The 20,545-nt window shown below is 46.1% G+C and overlaps 1 protein-coding gene across 3 annotated transcripts in view; it reads right to left on the bottom strand.

The window, feature by feature from the left end:
* LOC115456687 (tyrosine-protein phosphatase non-receptor type 11-like) overlaps positions 1-20,545 on the bottom strand; it is a 131,725-nt gene that overhangs the window by 43,094 nt on the left and 68,086 nt on the right. For all 3 annotated transcript variants that reach the window (XM_030185924.1, XM_030185926.1, XM_030185925.1), the window contains exons 2-3: positions 13,358-13,480; positions 567-761 (exon numbers count right to left, since the gene is read on the bottom strand). In XM_030185924.1, the coding sequence (XP_030041784.1) occupies positions 567-761; positions 13,358-13,480 (318 nt within the window). The remainder of the gene's footprint in view (positions 1-566; positions 762-13,357; positions 13,481-20,545) is intronic.

Here is a 20,545-nt window from a genome sequence, read left to right as displayed (position 1 = left end):
GGCGGTAGAACTAGAGGACATGAAATGAGATTGAAGGGGGGCAGACTCAAGAAAAATGTCAGGAAGTATTTTTTCACGGAGAGAGTGGTGGATGCTTGGAATGCCCTCCCGCGGGAGGTGGTGGAGATGAAAACGGTAACGGAATTCAAACATGCGTGGGATAAACATAAAGGAATCCTGTTGAGAAGGAATGGATCCTCAGAAGCTTAACTGAGATTGGGTGGCAGAGCCGGTGGGAGGCGAGGCTGGTGGTTGGGAGGCGGGGCTAGTGCTGGGCAGAGCAGACTTCTACTGTCTGTGCCCTGAAAATGGCAGATACAAATCAAGGTAAGGTATACACAAAAAGTAGCACATATGAGTTTATCTTGTTGGGAAGACTGGATGGACCGTGCAGGTCTTTTTCTGCCATCATCTACTATGTTATTATGTTACTATGCTAACGTGATGCCGTATAAGTGTGCCTTATATTTACCATGGTACCAAATGCAGCAAGAGCGTGCATGATTGTGCTGACCATGGACGATGGTGCATTTTTATCCTCAGAGCCATCCCCATGCAGGACTCACCGTTCCGAGGTGGGGTCCTGGCAGTTCAGGGGGAACTTGAGTTGGATCTGCTCGCCGTTCTTCTCACGCAGAAGGCCCTGCTGCTCCGTGTAGTACTGTACCAACTCTGCTAGTGTGGCAAACTTCTCCCCCCCATACAGGTCATAGTAATCCCCCGTGTTCTGAATCTTAATGTGTGTCACTTCATCACCTCTCCTAGGAAAAAAACAAAAAAAGAGAAAAAACATAGGGAGGTTAACCAGGAAGTGCACAGGGCAAACATTGACAGCTCATTTTCTTTTGGGCTTTTTCCCTTATTTTCAGGCTTGTTTCAGTTTTTTCATCAATTCACGTGAACATTTTTTTAAAAATATGCATTCGAATGTTTTATTATGCACCGATCAACTTAATATGCATTAATTCGTAGGATAACATGTGTTAAACTGATATAGCCTTGAAAAATGTATGTTAAACATACATTTTTCAAGGCTCTTTAACAAATTGAAAGGCCCTTACAAAGCTTCATTAAGAAATAGGCTTAGTCACCAGTGTTCAAGCTTTCCTATGCACTAAGCCCATTTCTAGCATGGCTGTAAAATTGGCCTTTTTCTATTATTATTATTATTTTGCGGGGACCATGTTCTAATGTTAGCATTAGCACAACCATTAAATAACTGAATGCAGGAGCACTTTCTGCCTCCTTAGAGACAGTAAGGACTTCCATGTTAGGCCTGCATTATTTAGTTAGCATGCACCCCTGACATATCCCTCCCAAAAAAATATCGCACAGCTATTGCACACATTAGCGCCCAACACAGCTTAATAAAAGGGCCCCTGAATGTAAACAAATGCACCTCCCTAGTAAGGGCTCTGATGGGGGGGGGGGGGGGGAGGAGGTCCAGAGAGAATGAGGGATCCATAACTGGCAGTAAGGGACACATTCCCTCCCTAACAAAAGAAGCTTTCAGTGATAAGATGTGCAAAACCTCTAATACTTTTTTATACCTCAAGGTTGAAAGATGACCATGGCATCAGACTTCACGTCGACAGAACCTAAGTTCAAGGGTTTCTACTGCTCACAGAGGAAGCAAGGTTAACCTTTAAAATATTAACTCTAAGGTTCCGTGTATTAAGGGGCTATGAGAAGGGTTACCTGGTCAAAAAACTTAGGAGTCTCTTTTACTAAGTAGTGGCACAGCCATGGGTGGGCCCATGGGTAGAGGCCCACCCAGTTTCACTTGAATTCCACCCAGTGGCAGCAGCGAGGATCCCTAGGCCCTACCAGCTAAAGAGTCCTCTCTGAAGTCTCCCTTGAGCAGTCTCATCCCCATGGCAGTCAGCAGAAAATTTCAGATGCAGACATTGGCACCTCTCTCATGTGCATGCTCTCCCACCCCCCCACCAGTGAATGTTGACCACCTCCTTCTGCCCCCCCCCCCACCACTGGTGGAGGGTAAGGTGGAGGTGGTTAAAATTCATTGGTGGGGGTAGGAGCAGGTAGTTAACATTCACTGGTGGGGTTGGGGAGGGAGAGGTGGTTAATATTCACTGGTGGGGGCAGGGAGTGGTTAATATTCACTGGTGGGGTGGGAGCAGGTAGATAACATTCACTGGTGGGGGAGAGGAGGGAGAGGTGATGGAGGTTGGGGGAGGTGGTTAATATTCATTGGTGTGGATGGGGTGGGAGAGGTTGTTAATACTCACTGGTGGGGAAAGGTGGAGGTGATTAACATTCACTGGTGGGGGGGGGGCAGAGGGAGGTGGTTAACATTCATTGATGGGGCTGGATGGAAGTGGTTAACTTTCACTGGTGGGAGGTGGTTAATATTCATTGGTGGGGGGCAAGGGAGAAGTGGTTAACATTCATTGGGGTGGCAGGGGGTGTTTTCTGCCCTTTGATGTTGCTGATTTTCCTCACATTTGGCTTTTGGTTTAGAGGGAAGAAATTCCATAGAAGTTCTCTGGGACTGTTTAGGTCTGGCTGGACTTAAATTTCATTTGAAGAGCTGTGTCAATATATTTGTTATGGTTTCTACACTGCCTTGGTTGTCCCAAATGGGGTTGAAAAGGCAGTTCATAAGTAAATTAAGTTAAAGTAGAGTAAATTTAAATGACCAGGCCCAGAATCCGCAGTAGATGGAGGAAGTGTGAGAAGGACTCCGAAGAGAAGTTTGAGTTTTCTCTTTTTGTCGTCATTTAAAATGGTCACTTGAGGTGGTTTGGAGAGCTGGGCTCAGATTTGAATGGAGAGACTGCAGCCCTGAAAGGCCAAAGGTCACTGTATGTTTAGATCCACGGTTGAACTTAGTGATTTTGAAACAGTGACCGATGCCCAAAGGAAATCACATGCAAATGAGATACACGGAAATTCTGCAAGCAGCTCGGTAGGGAAAGCGCCTAGCACCTGTGCAGAGCAGTCTCTCGGCAAGCGTTGATGTTCTGCACTGCACTCCCACCTTCAAAGCTCAGCTTTCCACTCCAGTGACGCACATGACCAGCTAAACTCCAAAACGTTGTGTGTGAAGCTATAAAATGTTGTTTAGTTATTATTATTATTATTTATTGCATTTGTACCCCACATTTTCCCACCTTTTTGCAGGCTCAATGTGGCTTACAGAGTGTTATTATGATTTAGTCATTACATGATCTTGAATGCAATCAATAGTAGGCTGGAGGTAGATGGGGATTTAGATGGGAAGGTGTTGGGTAAGGTCATGTGAGAGATGTTCTTTGATGAACCTGAGAGGTTTAAGGAATGGTTTGCAATACATTTGAAGAGGATTATGGGTAGGTGCTACAGCGAACAGTAAGAGACGCTAAATAACATGTACGCTAGTCCACCTACAAGCGGTATAAATCAATCGATGCCAGCACGGTAAGGCTTATGTCATGGCTCCCAGACCAGCCATGCGGGAACAGCCATGGTCTAGGGGTACCTGCGGGGGGGGGGGGGGGGGGGGGCAATGTGGCTGATCATCACTGACAGATGGGCACCCAAAAACTTTTTGTGTTCATGTTTATGTGTTGTTTTTCAAGTGAATGTCACCAAGAGCACGCACTATGCACATATAAGCCTGGATTCAGTAAACTGCACTCAAAATACTGGTGAACGGTATTCCATGATGGCATTCTGGGATTGCCACCCGTTTTCAAATACTGAGTAGCGCCAGGATCCGCACTCAACTTCGGGCACAAGGAGTTACAACAACTGAAACCAGGTGGAAATCTCAGCATGCATTTTAAGGGAGCACCCCTAACCCGCAACCCGCCCATTCTCCTCCCATGGCCACTCCTCCTTTGCAGATCCAAGCAGAAACACTTAGGCGCCATTCTCTAAATGGGCACGTATGGATCTGCCTGCAAACAAACCTTTTCCGGAGATGGGAAGGTGGTAGAACGAGAGGGCATGAAATGAGATTGAAGGGGGGCAGGCTCAAGAAGAATGTCAGGAAGTATTTTTTCATGGAGAGGGTGGTGGATGCTTGGAATGCCCTCCCGCAGGAGGCGGTGGAGATGAAAACGGTAACGGAATTCAAACATGCGTGGGATAAACATAAAGAAATCCTGTGCAGAAGGAAGGGATCCTCAGGAGCTTAGCCTAGAATGGGTGGCAGAGCTGGTGGTTGGGAGGCGGGGCTAGTGCTGGGCAGACTTATACGGTCTGTGCTGGGGCTGGTGGTTGGGCAGCGGGGATAGTGCTGGGCAGACTTATACAGTCTGTGCCAGAGCCGGTGGTGGGAGGCAGGGATAGTGCTGGGCAGACTTATACAGTCTGTGCCAGAGCTGGTGGTGGGAGGCGGGGCTGGTAGTTGGGAGGCGGGGATAGTGCTGGACAGACTTGTACGGTCTGTGCTAGAGCCGGTGGTTGGGAGGCAGGGCTGGTGGTTGGGAGGTGAGGATAGTGCTGGGCAGACTTATATGGTCTGTGCCAGAGCTGGTGGTGGGAGGCGGGACTGGTAGTTGGGAGACGAGGATAGTGCTGGGCAGACTTATACAGTCTGTGCCAGAACTGGTGGTGGGAGGCGGGGATAGGGCTGGCCAGACTTATACGGTCTGTGCCCTGAAGAGGACAGTACAAATAAAAAAGTAGCACATATGAATTTATCTTCTTGGGCAGACTGGATGGACCGTGCAGGTCTTTTTCTGCTGTCATCTACTATGTTACTACTATGCCCTGTTAGAAGTAGCAGCTAATGTTCAGCGCCATATATAGAATTTCCCCGATAGTGTAAAGAGTATGCACTATTTACACGCCGTGTGTGTGCTCTTTCCCAATTTGTGCACGAACTATTGCACATACACAGGATGTCGGGAAAGATCATGCACTAATGTGCAATTGAATAAATAAATAGTCCTGGATCAGTTTTTCTTTAGTTTTATTTTATCCCTCCTATTTTATAACAACGAACTGTCCTTATAACTTTCCCTTCATCCCCCCCCACCTTCTTTCTGCTATCTTATTACTTGTGAATACTTTCCTGTCAAATTATAGTAGTTCTTCTTTTCTGATTTGCCTTTTTTTTGTATTATTTTACACCGCCTAGATCTACCTCCTAGCTGAAGGCAGTATATCAAGTTTATTTTAATCAATCAATAAATAATAAATACATGCACTCTTTAAGAAGAGCAAACGCTATGCCCAAATTCTATAAATGGCATCTAAAGTTATAGAAAAGGATCAGTTACGTGCATGACATTATTATTAGCTAACCGGCACTAAATTGGGGCATAATTGGAGATGAGTACCAATTATTGGCATTAACAAGCACTAATTGGCACTAATTAGCAGCTGCGTGTGTAATTGACTTACTCCTCTAGTCTGTAAACTGAGCACCTAACTTCTCTTGCATGCAAGGCTAAAGGGAGCGTGGTCAAGGGAAGGGCGTGGTCAAGGGCAGGACATGGTCATGGGAGGGGTATGTCAAGGGAGGGGTGTGTAGTCATGGGAGGAGCATGTCAAAATAGGGGTGTGGTCAACGGAGGGGGATGTGCATTCCCAGGATTTAGGCACGGAGTTATAGAACACTTCTATTTCTGTACCTGACAGTAGTAAAGCATAAGCATTTACATCAGCCTTTGGCAGGCGGAAAGTTAGGCGTGAAAAGGACATAAGCTAGTATTCTATAAAGACAGTTCTGTTTATAGAATTTGCGCTTAGCCTCCATCATCCCAACACCTAACTCTAAGCTCCGTTTACTGACTCTACCCCTATATTCACATAGTGCATGCTCTTATCAATGAATGCCCATCCCTAAGCATTTGCTTTTATTGTAATCGGGGCTTTTCATAGTAACATAATAGATGACGGCACAGAAAGACCTGCACGGTCCATCCAGTCTGCCCAACAAGATAAACTCATTTTATATGGTATGTGATACTTTATACCTGAGTTTGATTTGTCCTTGCCATTCTCAGGGCACAGACCGTAGAAGTCTGCCCAGCACTCTTCTTGTACTAAGTTCTGAAGCTAACGTCGAAACCCCATAAAATTTACACTCCAGCCCATCCATATCTATTCAGTCACGATCAAGGCGTAGACCGTAGAAGTCCAGTTTTGCTTCCCAATTACCGGTGTCGCCACCTAATCTCCGCTAAGATTCCGTGGATCCATTCTTCTAAACAGAATTCCTTTATGTTTATCCCACGCATGTTTGAATTCCATTACCGTTTTCATCTCCACCCTCTCCCGTGGGAGGGCATTCCACTTATCCACCACCCTCTCTGTGAAAAAATACTTCCTAACATTACTCCTGAGTCTGCCCCCTTCGGGTTCCATTCTCTAACATTTCCTTCTTGGCTCTTTAACTGTTTTCCTCGCGCCTCTATTCATGCTGCTTCACTGCTGCACAGCTGAGGTCATGATTCTTCCTTTTCCTTTGTGCTGCTGATTGTCAGTTATTCCACACTCTGATCTGGGCCAGTCGGCTCTGCCCTCTGTACTTACAGCACTAAAAACAGCCTTAGCTGACAGCACCAGGAAGCACATTCCCCACTGCAGTGAGTCCACAGTCCAGAAACGCCCAAGGAGAATGAGGAGAACCAAAGAAAGAATCTAAGGAAAAATACCACAAGGATGGACAACCTGCTTCAATCTGCGTGGAATATACGCTGGTTGTACTCTCTATATTCTGAAGAAGCTCCAGACGGTCCAAAACACCGCGGCAAGACTTATCTTTGGAAAATCTCGCTTTGATAGCGCGCAACCTCTCCGTGAGAGTCTTCATTGGCTACCCATTAAGGACTGTATTGAATTTAAAGTCTGCGCCTTAACACATAAGATCATTTACGGAGAAGCACCAGTTTACATGAGCGATGTGATGGACTTACTTCCCAGGAATTCACTGGTGTCATCTCATACTTATCTTATTCTACACTATCCTTCCTGCAGGAATCTAAAGTATAAGTCAACCTACGCTTCATCCTTTTCGTCCATCAGCCCTCAATCCTGGAATGCTTTGCCGAGACTACTGAAAGAAACAACGGATCACCTAACATTTAAAAAATGACTAAAAACTTTTTTGTTTAGTGGAGGAGTGGCCTAGTGGTTAGGGTGGTGGACTTTGGTCCTGGGGAACTCAGGAACTGAGTTCAATTCCCACTTCAGGCACAGGCAGCTCCTTGTGACTCTGGGCAAGTCACTTAACCCTCCATTGCCCCATGTAAGCCGCATTGAGCCTGCCATGAGTGGGAAAGCGCAGGGTACAAATGTAACAAAAAAAAAAGAGCCTATCCCAAAGTCCACAATACTCTTTAATCCCCTATTTCCGTTTTGTTAGATTACCCGCTTTTCCCATCTGTCTGCTTCCCTTTTGTTGCTTCTGTATTTCCCTTAGTATTCTCTTATTTAGCTGCTTTGTTATGGTACTTGTTACTTTAAACGCATTGAGTTTAAGATCTGCACGACCGTACACAAAATCATACACGCAGATGCCCCACTCTACATGCTAAACATAGTGGACCTACCACCCAGAAATGCCAAAAGATCAGCCCGCAAATTCCTCAATCTGACCTTCCCCAGCTGTAAAGGACTTAAATATAAGCAGGCTTACACTACTACCTTCTCGTACAGAAGTACACAGCTATGGAACGCACTACCTACAGCCTTGAAAACCATGGACAATTTAACCAACTTTCGCAAATCTTTGAAGACACATCTCTTCAACAAAGCTTACAAAAAGAACCCTTAATGACTCAACTCACCACCCAACCCACTCAAGGATTAAAATACACCTCTTACACCACCCTACCTAATCACTTACCTCTCTAATCCCTCATACATCACTACCAATTGTATCTAAGATCCTGTCATGACTATGTCATAACAACACTCTGTAAGCCACATTGAGCCTGCAAATAGGTGGGATAATGTGGGGTACAAATGCAATAAATAAAACAATAATAATAAATAAATAAACTCTAGCACCAAGAGAAGGACAGCCAATAACAGCCTATCATAGTGAAGACGATGCTCATCATTACCCCCCCACAAGAAAAAGCACACTCACTCCTTTTAACTGGACTAACTCACCCTCTTTCACTCTACCATGCAATGCAAATCATTAGAGCTCGGTTTCGCTGAGATTTCCAGAAATGCTACAGTACAAGCTGTACCAAGCCTCTACCTAACTCCCACACACTTTGAGGCTTCATCATCTCTTGTCCCACTTCTGTTCATCCGTTTCAAACCAGTGTTGCACAGGTATTCGTCTGCCAGTGAATGCAAAGTTCCCGTACACAGCCTTGATACACACAGTAGGAAAATATGTACTGTATCAGAATGTAACTTGCTTGAGCTACTACTGAAAAAGGCTGAGCAACAATTCAAATCCTATCTACCGACGAGAGCTCAGAGTTTGAAACCAAGACAGTTGGGCTTTGACTGGAGATTTTCTGTGTGACCCTGGTAGAACTCGCAATCATGAAACCTGTAAACCCAAACTAGAGAATGACAAGGGGACAGGGACCCGTGGTAACTGCGGGGATGGGGATGGGGGCAGATCCCATGGGGATGAGGATACAACCCATGAGGTTGGGGGCAAACCTTGTCCCCGTGTCACTTTCTACTGGACTGTTATTTATGTCTGATTGATGCAGACGACCATATTTTTATTTTTTGAAAAAACAAGCAAACATGCTGGTCACAGGTAATAAAATTTGCATTGGGGATCCTGTACATCCTGCTACCAGCACATCTTCTAAGAAGACATCTTCTATTGCAGGAGGGACTGTGGAAGACAGGCGAGCTAGACTGAATCCTGAAATTGTTGATGACTTCTTATTCATCCACAGATTAAAAAATCATAACAGTGCTTCATAGGGCATATTTCTCCCCTCTATGGCATACAGAACGGGTTGTATTTTGTACACCTGGACATTTTAACAGGGTGGATTAGGATTCTTTGGAGTAGTAGAAATCAGTTATTGTTGGGGCTGGAAGGGTAGAGGGTGGTGGTTGAGGGGTTATTATAGCTGCTAGTTGTTATTATTGTTTTCTATTTCTAATTTTTACACAACAGTTGCACAGCATATTGTTCCTTTTTATACTTTAATAAAAAAGATTGAAATATAAAATCATAAGAGTTCGAGGCTTCTGCAGATGAGAACAGAGCCCATGGGGACGGGGCGGGGAAAGAAACTTGCGGGGACAGGACAGGGAATGGAAACAGGGCCTGCGGAGGTGGGATGGGGATGGAGACAGGGCCTACGGGGACGGGGTGGGGACGGAGACATGGAGACAGGGCCTACGGGGTGGGGACGGAGACAGAACCCACGGGGATGGGACGGGGACAAATTTTGTCCCCGTGTTATTCTCTAACCTAGGCCCCCATCCCACTTCTGCCACCAACTGTTAGTCTTCAGCAACACCCACCCTTTAAACACAGACATGTGGCTGACACCTGGAGCAGCTCATCTACTGAGCGATACATAGCACCAGGACAGTTAATCTCAAGGATACCCACCCCCACCTCACAACAAGTTTGATTTTCAGAACCAAAACTTGTAAATTAGCTCAGTTCATTCATATCGCAAGTATGTGTACATATATCCTGAAAAGGATCGTTCTGAGGGATTGTCACCTTCACTGGACTTCCTCCTTACGTACAGTACGACTTTTCCACTCCTAAATTGGCCACCAGCCTTGCATTCTTTGCTCATTCTGTAACTGACATGTCTTTGTTCGAGGCCAATAGATCTGGAGAGTAAACCACACTCTTGCCCTTTCTCCTCTCTCTCTCTACAAAGTGTTGGCTCATGGGGGCTGGGCCGAGACTCCAATGCCACCACACAAAGGAGTCCTTTATCTGGTGCCTCTGGTGCTGTCTCTGCGGACAGAGTGGTCACTTACTTTTTCTTGCAAATTCCAAAAGGAAAGTCTAGCGGCAGCTTCTGAGCACAGCAGAGAGATCCCAGGAACAAAGGCTGGGCTGGAAACGCCATTTAATGAATCCAGCACCACCTTAGGTCCATTCTTCACCATCGGTACACAGATGTATTCCCAAGCAAAAGACACGCACATGTGTTGAACAGAGGGAATGTGCGTTCTGATCAGATGGCATAAGGAGGAAAGATTTGTTATCATGGCTTTCCCCAAAGATGCTCTGACTCATCTCTGCCTATGCTCAAAAGTCAGTGAATGGGAGAGATTTTGGCCTTAAAGTCCTAGGTATTGGAGAAGTTACTAGAATGATGCACCATGAAAGAACAGAGCAGGCAGGTCAGCCAGTAAGACAGGGGTCAAGCACCATCAATCTCAGACCCAGCTTCGGTGAATATTCTTCAGCGTGGGCAGGTCACATGACATATTTGCTGGTTCACCTAGCACAGGCTTAGTCCTAGGACCCCCAAGTGAGCAAACAGCAGGAAGTGCTTCCCACGCATCACTGGATGCCTGGGCCAGCTGCTCGGGGCTGTGGCTTGAAGCCCGGCCAAAGCACTTCTCTAATCCAGCTGCACCAATACTGAAGCTTAACGCATTTGTCTTTAAAGAATTATGCTGATAATTAGAAGAAATGCAAGAAAGATTCTATTTTGGTTTGTTTTCGGATTTTCTGGCATTTATTTTTGGTTTGGGATTTCTGGAGCTAGGAGATAACGTGACTTTTGCCTGAGGTATGGCACGAAGCTCCCAGCAGAGTGGGGATCAGACCCTGGGAATCCTGCCTCAGGTTCATTTCCTGCTAGGTTTCTGCTCGTCCTTTGAGATTTGTGTATTCTGTTCCAGTCCTGGTTGCCAGCTTTTTGGTATCTCTCTGAGCAGAAACCTCTTGTTCTTATCAGAACCCCACAAACTGCAGAGACAGCCTCAGGGACATCTCAGAGCTGCTCCTGTGGATGGCATCAAGCCAAGGAAAAGTTAAACACTTTCCAAGAAACAAGCTGCTTCCAAGGAATAATCTTCAGTGATAAACAAGTGTGGAGTCTTCAAGGTGCTTGTAAATATTTGGCTGTCCGGATCTCACGGTCCTCTTCCCCTACATCCAAACTGCATGGATAGACCACACAAGATGGGGCCGCACTGGCCAGCTGTGAACCCCATGGGCTCCAGCCCACCTCTCTCCCTGCCACATCTTTCCTTGTCCGTGAAACACTGAAACCAGCAAAGGGTGGACATTCCCAGGCGGCACTAAGGACCTTCATCCCCCTCCCCCCCCCCAACACACACACACCACATAAAATTCATGCCAAAGGCTGCTTTATAAACTGACCTTCTCGGGCAGCTGTGTTTGCTAGTGTTGGGGACATGTATACACATACGCACTCACATTTGTGCCAAATACATCTGCAGGGAAACGAGTCTGAAAAATGAACATGTGTTTGATGCAGGTAGATTATGAGCATTGTGTTTTTTTCTAGCAAAAAAGGTGTCAGTACTCAAATGCTAAGGCCACCCTTCAGGAGTGGGATGATCACTGAGGGGCCCACCCCATAATAGCCAGGCCCCCTGCCATTGGCGTTCTGACCCTAGCTGACACCCGGGGCGGATCGCCGATGCGCCCCCCCCCCCCGGGTGCAGCGTGACCCCCTCCTGGTGAAATGACACCCCCCTGGGTGCACGCCCAATGCGCCCCCCCCCCCCGGGTGCACCCCCCAGCGGCGTGCACCCAGGGCAGACCGCCCCCCACTTGGTACGCCACTGCCCCCTGCAACCAGTCACAGAATCTATTACAAGACAGCAGGGCCGCCGAGAGGGGGGGACAGGGGGGACAAAAATCCCAGGGCCCGGGCCTCCAAGGGGGGCCTGGCACCGCAGTCCCACCCGCCACTGGGCCCCTTCCACCTGAACCCCCGCCAGCGCTGTCTTCTGACTCCGGCCTGCGCGGTCCACACAGACGCGCTCCTCTCAGCTGATCTTCGCTGTACGCTGCAGGGCTTCCGTGCGTCTGACGTCCTGCATGCAGGACGTCAGACGCACAGAAACCCTGCAGCGTACAGCGAAGATCAGCTGAGAGGAGTGCGTCTGTGTGGGCTGCGCACGCCGGAGTCAGAAGACAGCACTTCTGCTGGCGGGGGTTCGGGTGGAAGGGGCTCGGCCCGGTGGCGGAGGCAGGTAGGACTGTGGCGCCGGGCCCCCCTCAGGGGGGGCCGCAACAATCTGGGGGGCAGTGGGGGCGGGGGCCCAGGGTGGCCCTGTTCCGGGCCCGGCCCAGTCTCTCGGCGGCCCTGCAAGACAGAATTGGTGTGTTAAACCTGAGCTCTATCATTAAAACTTGGGGTCCATGGGTCAATTTTAGCAGGCAATGGAAAAGGTGCCGGTACTCAGTACCCCCAAGTACCCCCTCAAAAAACGCCCTGATTATGAGTAACTACAGGCCAGAAATTTTTAACAAGACAGACAGACTGACAGAAAGAGAAGCTGTTGTGTGAATGCATGCAAATGAGTGTGCATTTCTGAGCATGACAACGGAGGACAAGGATTGTTAGGTTTATCTATGGGGGGTGGGCAGAATGTTTAGCTGGAGGAAAGCAGCTGGGGTTTATTTGTCGGGAAGGTGACGTCTGGACTTCTTGGTGAGGCGTGGAATCAAATGTTGGAAAGAAATCGAATGAGCTTTTTAGTGTGAGAGTGTGTGACTGTGCACATATGTAAGTCCGTGTCTGAGGACACGTCTGTCAGGAAGCAAATGTGTTAATCAACTACTCTGGGCTATTTTTTTGGACCTGAGAAGGCGGGATATAAGTGTTAAAATAGAAATGAAACAGAGATAAGATTTTTAACAAATCAGCCCTCGGACAGTTCTTAGTGCACTAGGGTATTTCTGGTATAGTGAAATGTAACATTCTTCTAACCTTGTCATCTGATCACACCCAGGCTGAGGCACCTTTCAGTGAGTAACTGAAATTTCCATTGCAGCAAACACATCCTGTTACCTCCTCTCCCTCCCTCCCCACAGACAGATATGCACTGGGGTCATCCTCTGTACAGTGTGAACCAGGATAGCCCATCCATTATGGACTGTAAAGTACAGGAGTCACTAATCCCATTTCCTCCAGGGGCAGGTCCACTTACAGATACTGGAGCAGTTCGAACTGATACACACTGGCAGTCCTAGTAAACCCCTAGTGTACAGCCCAAGTAACATAACACAGTAACATAGTAGATGACGGCAGAAAAAGACCTGCATGGTCCATCCAGTCTGCCCAACAAGATAAACTAAGTAAACCCAAATCGTCCATGTCCACAGTATGAAAATGCAGACACTTCCCTGAGAAATGGTCTTGCACAAGTGAGGCATACAAGTGTTGGATGAGGGCTCCCCAGTTAACATCTACACCCCACCCCCTATATACAAGTCCCTGCATCCCCTCTTTACCTAACAGACAATGTGAAATCCCCAGGGTTGCTCTTGCTGGGACGAGCCAAGAAGCTGCCATGGACACCACGGCTCAACAACAACTTCTCCGCTTCAATGCCGCTGATGTTCGGGTGAAACCACCTGTAAGTGTCAGAGAGGAGAGGGGTCAACGTTCAAACAGCAGTTATACGTTTTGCACCAAGATAAATATATTACTGCTTTTTAAATCAATATCTGGGGTGTGAAACACATAGTTCTTTGGTACGAATCTACTATATGTACAGTTTTATACCGTACAAAGAGCAAAAGAGGTGGGGTGAGAATCCTCCAGGAGAGTATGGTCACAAATACATAGAAATATATATATATACTAATGGAACCATGCTTGTTTCCTCAACAATGAAACTAAGAAGGCCGTCATGTAAGCTTTTTTTCTCTCTCTCTCCCCTTCCCTCCCCTCCATGTTCAGCGATTCTCCTCTTCCCTGCCCTCCCATCTGTGTCCCGCGATTCTCTCCTCTACTGTCCTCCCATCCTATCCATGTCCATCAATTCTCCTCTGCCCTCCCCTCCCCTTCCTCCCTCCCCTCGATGTCCCGTGATTCTCTCCTCCCCTCGATTTGTACCTGAACGTTCTCTGGCTGGCTGGCGCTGGCTTCCGTTCCGTTCGTAACATCCCTCCTGACGTCAGCTCGCCTCCAGCGTTCCCTTCCCTCTCACTGTTCCGCCCTCTGACGTCATTAAGTCTTGACACGAGGGCGGTACAGTGAGGGGGAATGGAACGCTGGCTGACGTCAGGAGATGTTATGAATCCAGGCAGCCAGGAGATGTTATGAACCCAGACAGCCAGACATGGAACTGTCTCAGCTAGGGTAGGAGTGGATAAACAGGTCCTGCTATAGTATGTGCAGCCCCTGTCACTTCTTGTGTGTGTGAATGAGACTAACAAGTTAGTTACTTCTTCCATTAAAGGCCTGGTTGAAGAGCCAATATTCAGCCAACGGCAATAAGCAGCTTGTAAGCCGCTCACAGCCAAGGTTGAGTTGACTCCTGATATGTACAGTAACTCAGAAGATAACCAGGCATTGGACATATTCAGACTGGTGCATGGTTGACTCAGGCGTCCCTTTACAAAGCCATGGTAAAAATTGGCCTGTGATAGTGTGAGCGTACGCTGGGCCACTTTTTACCGCGACTGGGAAAAAGGTTATTTTTTAATGGGCGTGTGCAAAAATTCAAACTGGTGCACACCTATTTACGGCCTGAACCCTTACCACCAGCCATGGACTTAGTGGTAAGGTCTCATGAGCTATCTGCGTGGTAACCATGCAGCAAGTGCCAACGTGGCTACACTGCCGATTACCGCTGGGAATGCCCCCGCAGTACAAAATAGAAAAATATTTTCTACCGCGGGATGTGGCATGCGCTAAACTCGGAATTACTGCTGGGCACAGGCACTACCCTGGTGGTAGTGCAGATCTGGCACATGCTACCTGCGCATTAGCCCTCCTGTGGCTTTGTAAAAGGGCCCCTCGGTGAATAAAAGGCTGTCCGCTCAGTGAATATCGCTCCTAACTTGTTAAGTGTTGGGTCTGCCCACGCTCCACCCCTAACCTAGCCAGTTAGTGATTTGGCAAAAAAAGGAGATAGTCAGCAGCATCATCCAGTTAAACAGAGAAAAATGTAGGCAGATAAAGACCATCGGGCTCATTTTCGAAAGAGAAGAACGTCCATCTTTCGACATAAATCGGAAGACGGACGTCCTTCTTCCAGGGACGTCCAAATCAGTATAATCAAAACCCGATTTAGGACGTCTCCAACTGCACTCTGTCGAAAGGACGGTCAAAGTTCAAGGGGGCATGTTGGAGGCATAGCGAAAGCGGGACTTGGGAGTGCCTAAGACTTGGACATCCTTGACCCATAATCGAAAAAAACAAGGACGTCCCTGACGAGCACTTGGAAGTTTTCACCCGGACCTGTTTTTCTTATGACTAAGGCACAAAAAGGTGCCCGAAATGACCAGATGACCACCGGAGAGAATCAGGGATGACCTCCCCTTACTCCCCCAGTGGTCACCAACCCCCTCCCACCCTCAAAAAACATTTTTAAAAATATTTTGTGCCAGCCTCAGATGTCATACTCAGGTCCATGACAGCAGTATGCAGGTCCCTGGAGCAGTTTTAGTGGGTGCAGTGCACTTCAGACAGGCGGACCTAGCCCCCCCCCCCCCCCACCTGTTACATTTGTGGAGGAAACAGTGAGCCCTCCAAAACCCACCACAAACCCACTGTACCCACATCTAGGTGCCCCCTTCACCCGTAAGGGCTATGGTAGTGGTATACAGTTGGGGGTAGTGGGTTTTGGGGGGCTCAGCACACAAGGTAAGGGAGCTATGCTCCTAGGAGCAATTTATGAAGTCCACTGCAGTGCCCCCTAGGATGCCCGGTTGGTGTCCTGGCATGTCAGGGGGACCAGCGCACTACAAATGCTGGCTCCTCCCATGACCAAATGCCTTGCATTTGGTCTTTTTTGACATGGACGTCTTTGGTTTTGAAAATCGCCGAAAATCAGAAACGTCCATGTCTAGGGACGCCCAAATCTAGGGACAGCGAAATTTAAGGATTTGGACGTCCCTGATGGTATTTTTTGAAACAAAAGATGGACGTCCATCTTGTTTCGAAAATACGGGTTTCCCTGCCCCTGGATTTGGACGTTTTGCAAGGACGTCCAAATCGCAACTTGGACGTCCCTTTCAAAAATGCCCCTCCACATGGCCTATCCAGTCTGCCTATCCATGCCATCAACTTTCCCTTCCTCTCCCATAAGGGTACGATGGTGTGGCTTATCTTGAGTGACTGACTCTTTCCTATTTGTTTTTGGCGTTCTTTTCTCTTCAATTTAAATTGATTTGTTTTTTGTAAGCCGCTTTGGCCTTTTCTACTTAAGGTGGTATATTACATTTAACAATAAACAAAAACAGTTCTGAAGATTTTGGAATGGTCAGCTCAGTGGGATTTAACTGGGCAGGAGCCTCTCCTGCTTGGTTAAACTCTATTGAATGTATAAAATGGACCATCTGAGCCAAGCATATAAGCTATCCTCCGGATTCTGTAAAGAGAGACTTAAATTGCGTGCGGAAATCCAGTTGTATTCTGGATTTGCGTATGCAACTTAATTACTTAACAAGCCAATCAGCACCGGTAATTGCCAAACAATTATTGACGCTAATTTGCATTAATTATTTACGCACAGACCTAAGCGTATTCTGTAACATGATGCGCATAAATTCTAAATCATAGTTGAAAAGGGGGCGAGGCCATGGGCATTTCTAAAATCTCTGCAAATACACCCGGTCCATGTGTAATTTATGCATCAGCATTTACACCAAGTTTTAGTATCGCAGACGGGCGCTTGGCATATTCTGTAAACTGCATGGAAATTTTGGCTTATTCTATAAAGTACACTTACATTTAGGAGTACTTTATAGAATATGCCTAGGCGTATTTCGTTTCAGTGCTGAATTTGTGGCGTGATATTTAGAATCTAGTCCAATATGTTTAATGCCAATATTTGGGGGGTCTTATATATAGAACCTGATATTCTACATAAATACATAGAAATATAAATCATCACAGATGACTTTACTATATGTTGTCCTCCTTTCCTGACTGGATTATCTTTTATCAGTTTACTATACCGCCTCTAATTGCAAACAAGTCAAAGCAGTTTACAAACAAATTAAACCAAAGAAAGAAAAGGAACTCCGAAAGTCAATAGAAAAGAGCCAGGCAGCCCACCAAACACACAGAAGACACATTCTCTCAATTCTTTATTGTTTCAATATCCTCTATTCCAGTCTCACACAATCACTTCTTTGCCACAGTCCAGAATACGGCCGTAAGAATTTTAAAGCATGCTTGTAAATCAGATCACGTAACCCTCCCCCCCCCCCTTTATCAAAACACCACTGGCTTTCTGTATTTTAATGCATTAAATATAAGATATAATCACTCATAAGGTTCTCCATGTAGGTACTCCTTCTTACCTTTCATCATCTGTGGAGGAGTAGCTTAGTGGTTAGGGCAGCGGACTTTGATCCTGGGGAGCTGGGTTCAATTCCCACTGCAGCTCCTTGTGACTCTGGGCAAGTCACTTAACCCTCCATTGCCCCTGGTACAAAATAAGTACCTGAATATATGTAAACCGCTTTGAATGTACTTGCAAAAAAACTCAGCATATCAAGTCCCATTTCCCTTTCTCTGTTGGAGATTCTAGATGTAATGTTGCTACTATTGAGATTCTGTTGCTACTATTTGAGATTCTACATGGAATGTTGCTATTCCACTAGTAACATTCCATGTAGAAGCCTGCCCTTGCAGATCAGCAAAGCGGCCGCGCAGGCTTCTGTTTCTGTGACTCTGACGTCCTGCACAAAATAAGTACCTGAATATATGTAAACCGCTTTGAATGTAGTTGCAAAATACCACAGAAAGGCAAATATATCAAGTCCCATTTCCCCCCCCCCCCCCACCCCTTCACCATCTTGCTATGCCTTCAGGAAAGGTGGTTTACTATGTTTGCTTAAATGTATTTCTACTTCCATATTCAGTGGCACTAGCCATACCTATAGTGCCACTGAATGCAGGAATAATTTGAAGCATCTAGATTGTATTTCCAATTATTCCCACGACAGTTTTGCTGAAAATTGACCCAGAGAGCGTCAGTGCTGTTTACCAACACAGTGTCATTAAACACTGCATGCTTCAGAGCAAGCAACAGGTCACATGGGTCACAAAATATTGACTGGATCAGATGGGTCATGGGTCTATATGTTCAAAACATGACCTATCGTTTTCCAATTCAAGCTCAATTTCAAATATTACTTAACAGTTATCTACTACAATGGTCATTTTAAGGGGGAGCACATGGTTAGCAAGATGACAGAATGCTTAGGAACAGCATGCTTCTTGTTAAACCGTTACAGAATTGTCATTGATTATATTCAATATATGGTGTGTGTAACACAGATAATAGGTCACGCATGTGATGAGACATGGGTCATTAGCCACATGGAAAGGCTCATGGGTCAGCTTGCATGACCTGCTGCTTGCTCTGATGAAGAATGTTTTCCAGGTTCTTCCCTTGGCTGTTTCACTAGCCTGACCCAAACCTAAGAGCCGAAACATTAATTCTCCTGATGCATCCCATTTTAATATGTAGGATATAAAGAAGACCCACCTGCTGCTCAGGTTGCGATTGTTGTGTGCAATTAAATTAAAATTTGTCTCCTGCGTTTCGGGACTGTATGCATGCACATGAGAAATCCTAATAGTCCTGCAAATATTCTCTTTGATGTACATGACGAGTGGAGGAGTGGCCTAGTGGTTAGGGTGGTGGACTTTGGTCCTGGGGAACTGAGGAACTGAGTTCAATTCCCACTTCAGGCACAGGCAGCTCCCTGTGACTCTGGGCAAGTCACTTAACCCTCCATTGCCCCCCATGTAAGCTGCATTGAGCCTGCCATGAGTGGGAAAGCGCAGGGTACAAATGTAACAAAAATAAAATAGATACTATTGGAGATTCTACATGGAATGTTGCTGAGGAACTGAGTTTGATTCCCACTTCAGGCACAGGCAGCTCCTTGTGACTCTGGGCAAGTCACTTAACCCTCCATTGCCCCATGTAAGCCGCATTGAGCCTGCCATGAGTGGGAAAGCGCGGGATACAAATGTAACAAACAAAAACAAAAAACAATTTCAGTACTTAATACTAGCTCTACTCTTCCATCATTGATCCATTATTTAATTTCTAAGCCTCTGATTTTTATTCAACACAATTATATATATATATATATATATATATCTACTATAATAAAATGCAACCTCAACGTTCTGAGGACACTGACGTCACTGAAGTCAGTCAGACTCTCAGAACGGTTCGTGGATTCATGGTGGTGAAGCCACCCCACTGACCCATGCCCCGCCCTCGCGTCAAACGTCATGACGTCGAGGGCAGGAAAAAAAAAGTCAACTAAACAAACAGATTGCACCCACGCAGGGGGAGGAGTGTTGGATTATTTGTAGTAAATAATTAGCAGATTTTAGTACACACAGCTTCAGCTTTAGAAATGTTAATTTCTTTCTTCATCTCTCTCTCATTCACCCCTGAATAATTCACTGCTGAGTCACTTTAAAGTTGAAGTAACAAAACATCTGTTTACTCACAGTTTGCAGTTAGATTATAATCAGACAGGCTTATATATACATATTACTATACATTTGTATTATCAGCTCCTTCCATGTGCTTAGATGGTAATGGATGCTCACACCACCATAGATCCTCTCAGGTTAGGAGAGATCATGAGCTCCATGTGCTCCATGTGCTGCATCTGCTGCATCTATCCCCCACAGGAAGTTGCATAGCTGTGTGACCTCTCTAAGTAATTCACATCAGAGGTCACAGAGTAATCACAGAGAAATAATAGGTGACAGGCAATGCATGTAAAATACAATTACATTCCAACAAACCCCTTCTCATGCATAACTGTCATGCAATTATTTATTCATACAAAGTCCAAGCTTTATACGCAGATTCACAAAATGTTCTCTGGGTAACGGTTTGGTCATGATGTCAGCTGTCATCTCACTGGTGTGACAATAGTGTAGACTGATGACCCCTTCTTTCACCAACTCTCGCACGTTGTGGTATTTCGTTGCGATGTGCTTGGTGCGTGACTGAACCTTGTCATTCTGTGACAGTCGGATGCAGCTCTGATTATCTTCCATTATCTGGATTGGTCTCTTTTCAGCTATTCCAAAATCCAGCAAAAGTTTTTCAATCCACATCAGTTCTCTGCACGCTTCCGATACGGCCACGTATTCAGCTTCTGTAGAAGACAAACTCACAATACTTTGTTTATGACTGGCCCATGAAATTTGTACATTTCCATACATAAACACATATCCACTTGTGGATTTATAATCAGAATGATCCCCTGCCCAATCTGAATCACAGTAACATATTAGTTTTGGATTACTATTGGCTGAAATCTTTAATTTACAATCAATGGTACCCTTTAAATACCTTACCATCCTTTTAACTGCAGTCCAATCTGATTTGGTAGGTGAGCTGACCCTTCTGCTCAAAATTCCTACTGCATTTGCTATATCAGCCCTGTATGTGGTAGCTAGATATAAAAGCTTACCTA

Source organism: Microcaecilia unicolor, chromosome 13 (genome assembly GCF_901765095.1).
Source record: "Microcaecilia unicolor chromosome 13, aMicUni1.1, whole genome shotgun sequence".
Taxonomy (NCBI): domain Eukaryota; kingdom Metazoa; phylum Chordata; class Amphibia; order Gymnophiona; family Siphonopidae; genus Microcaecilia; species Microcaecilia unicolor.
Note: the sequence above shows the minus strand (reverse complement) of the source record. Positions and strands in the feature narration are given on the sequence as shown.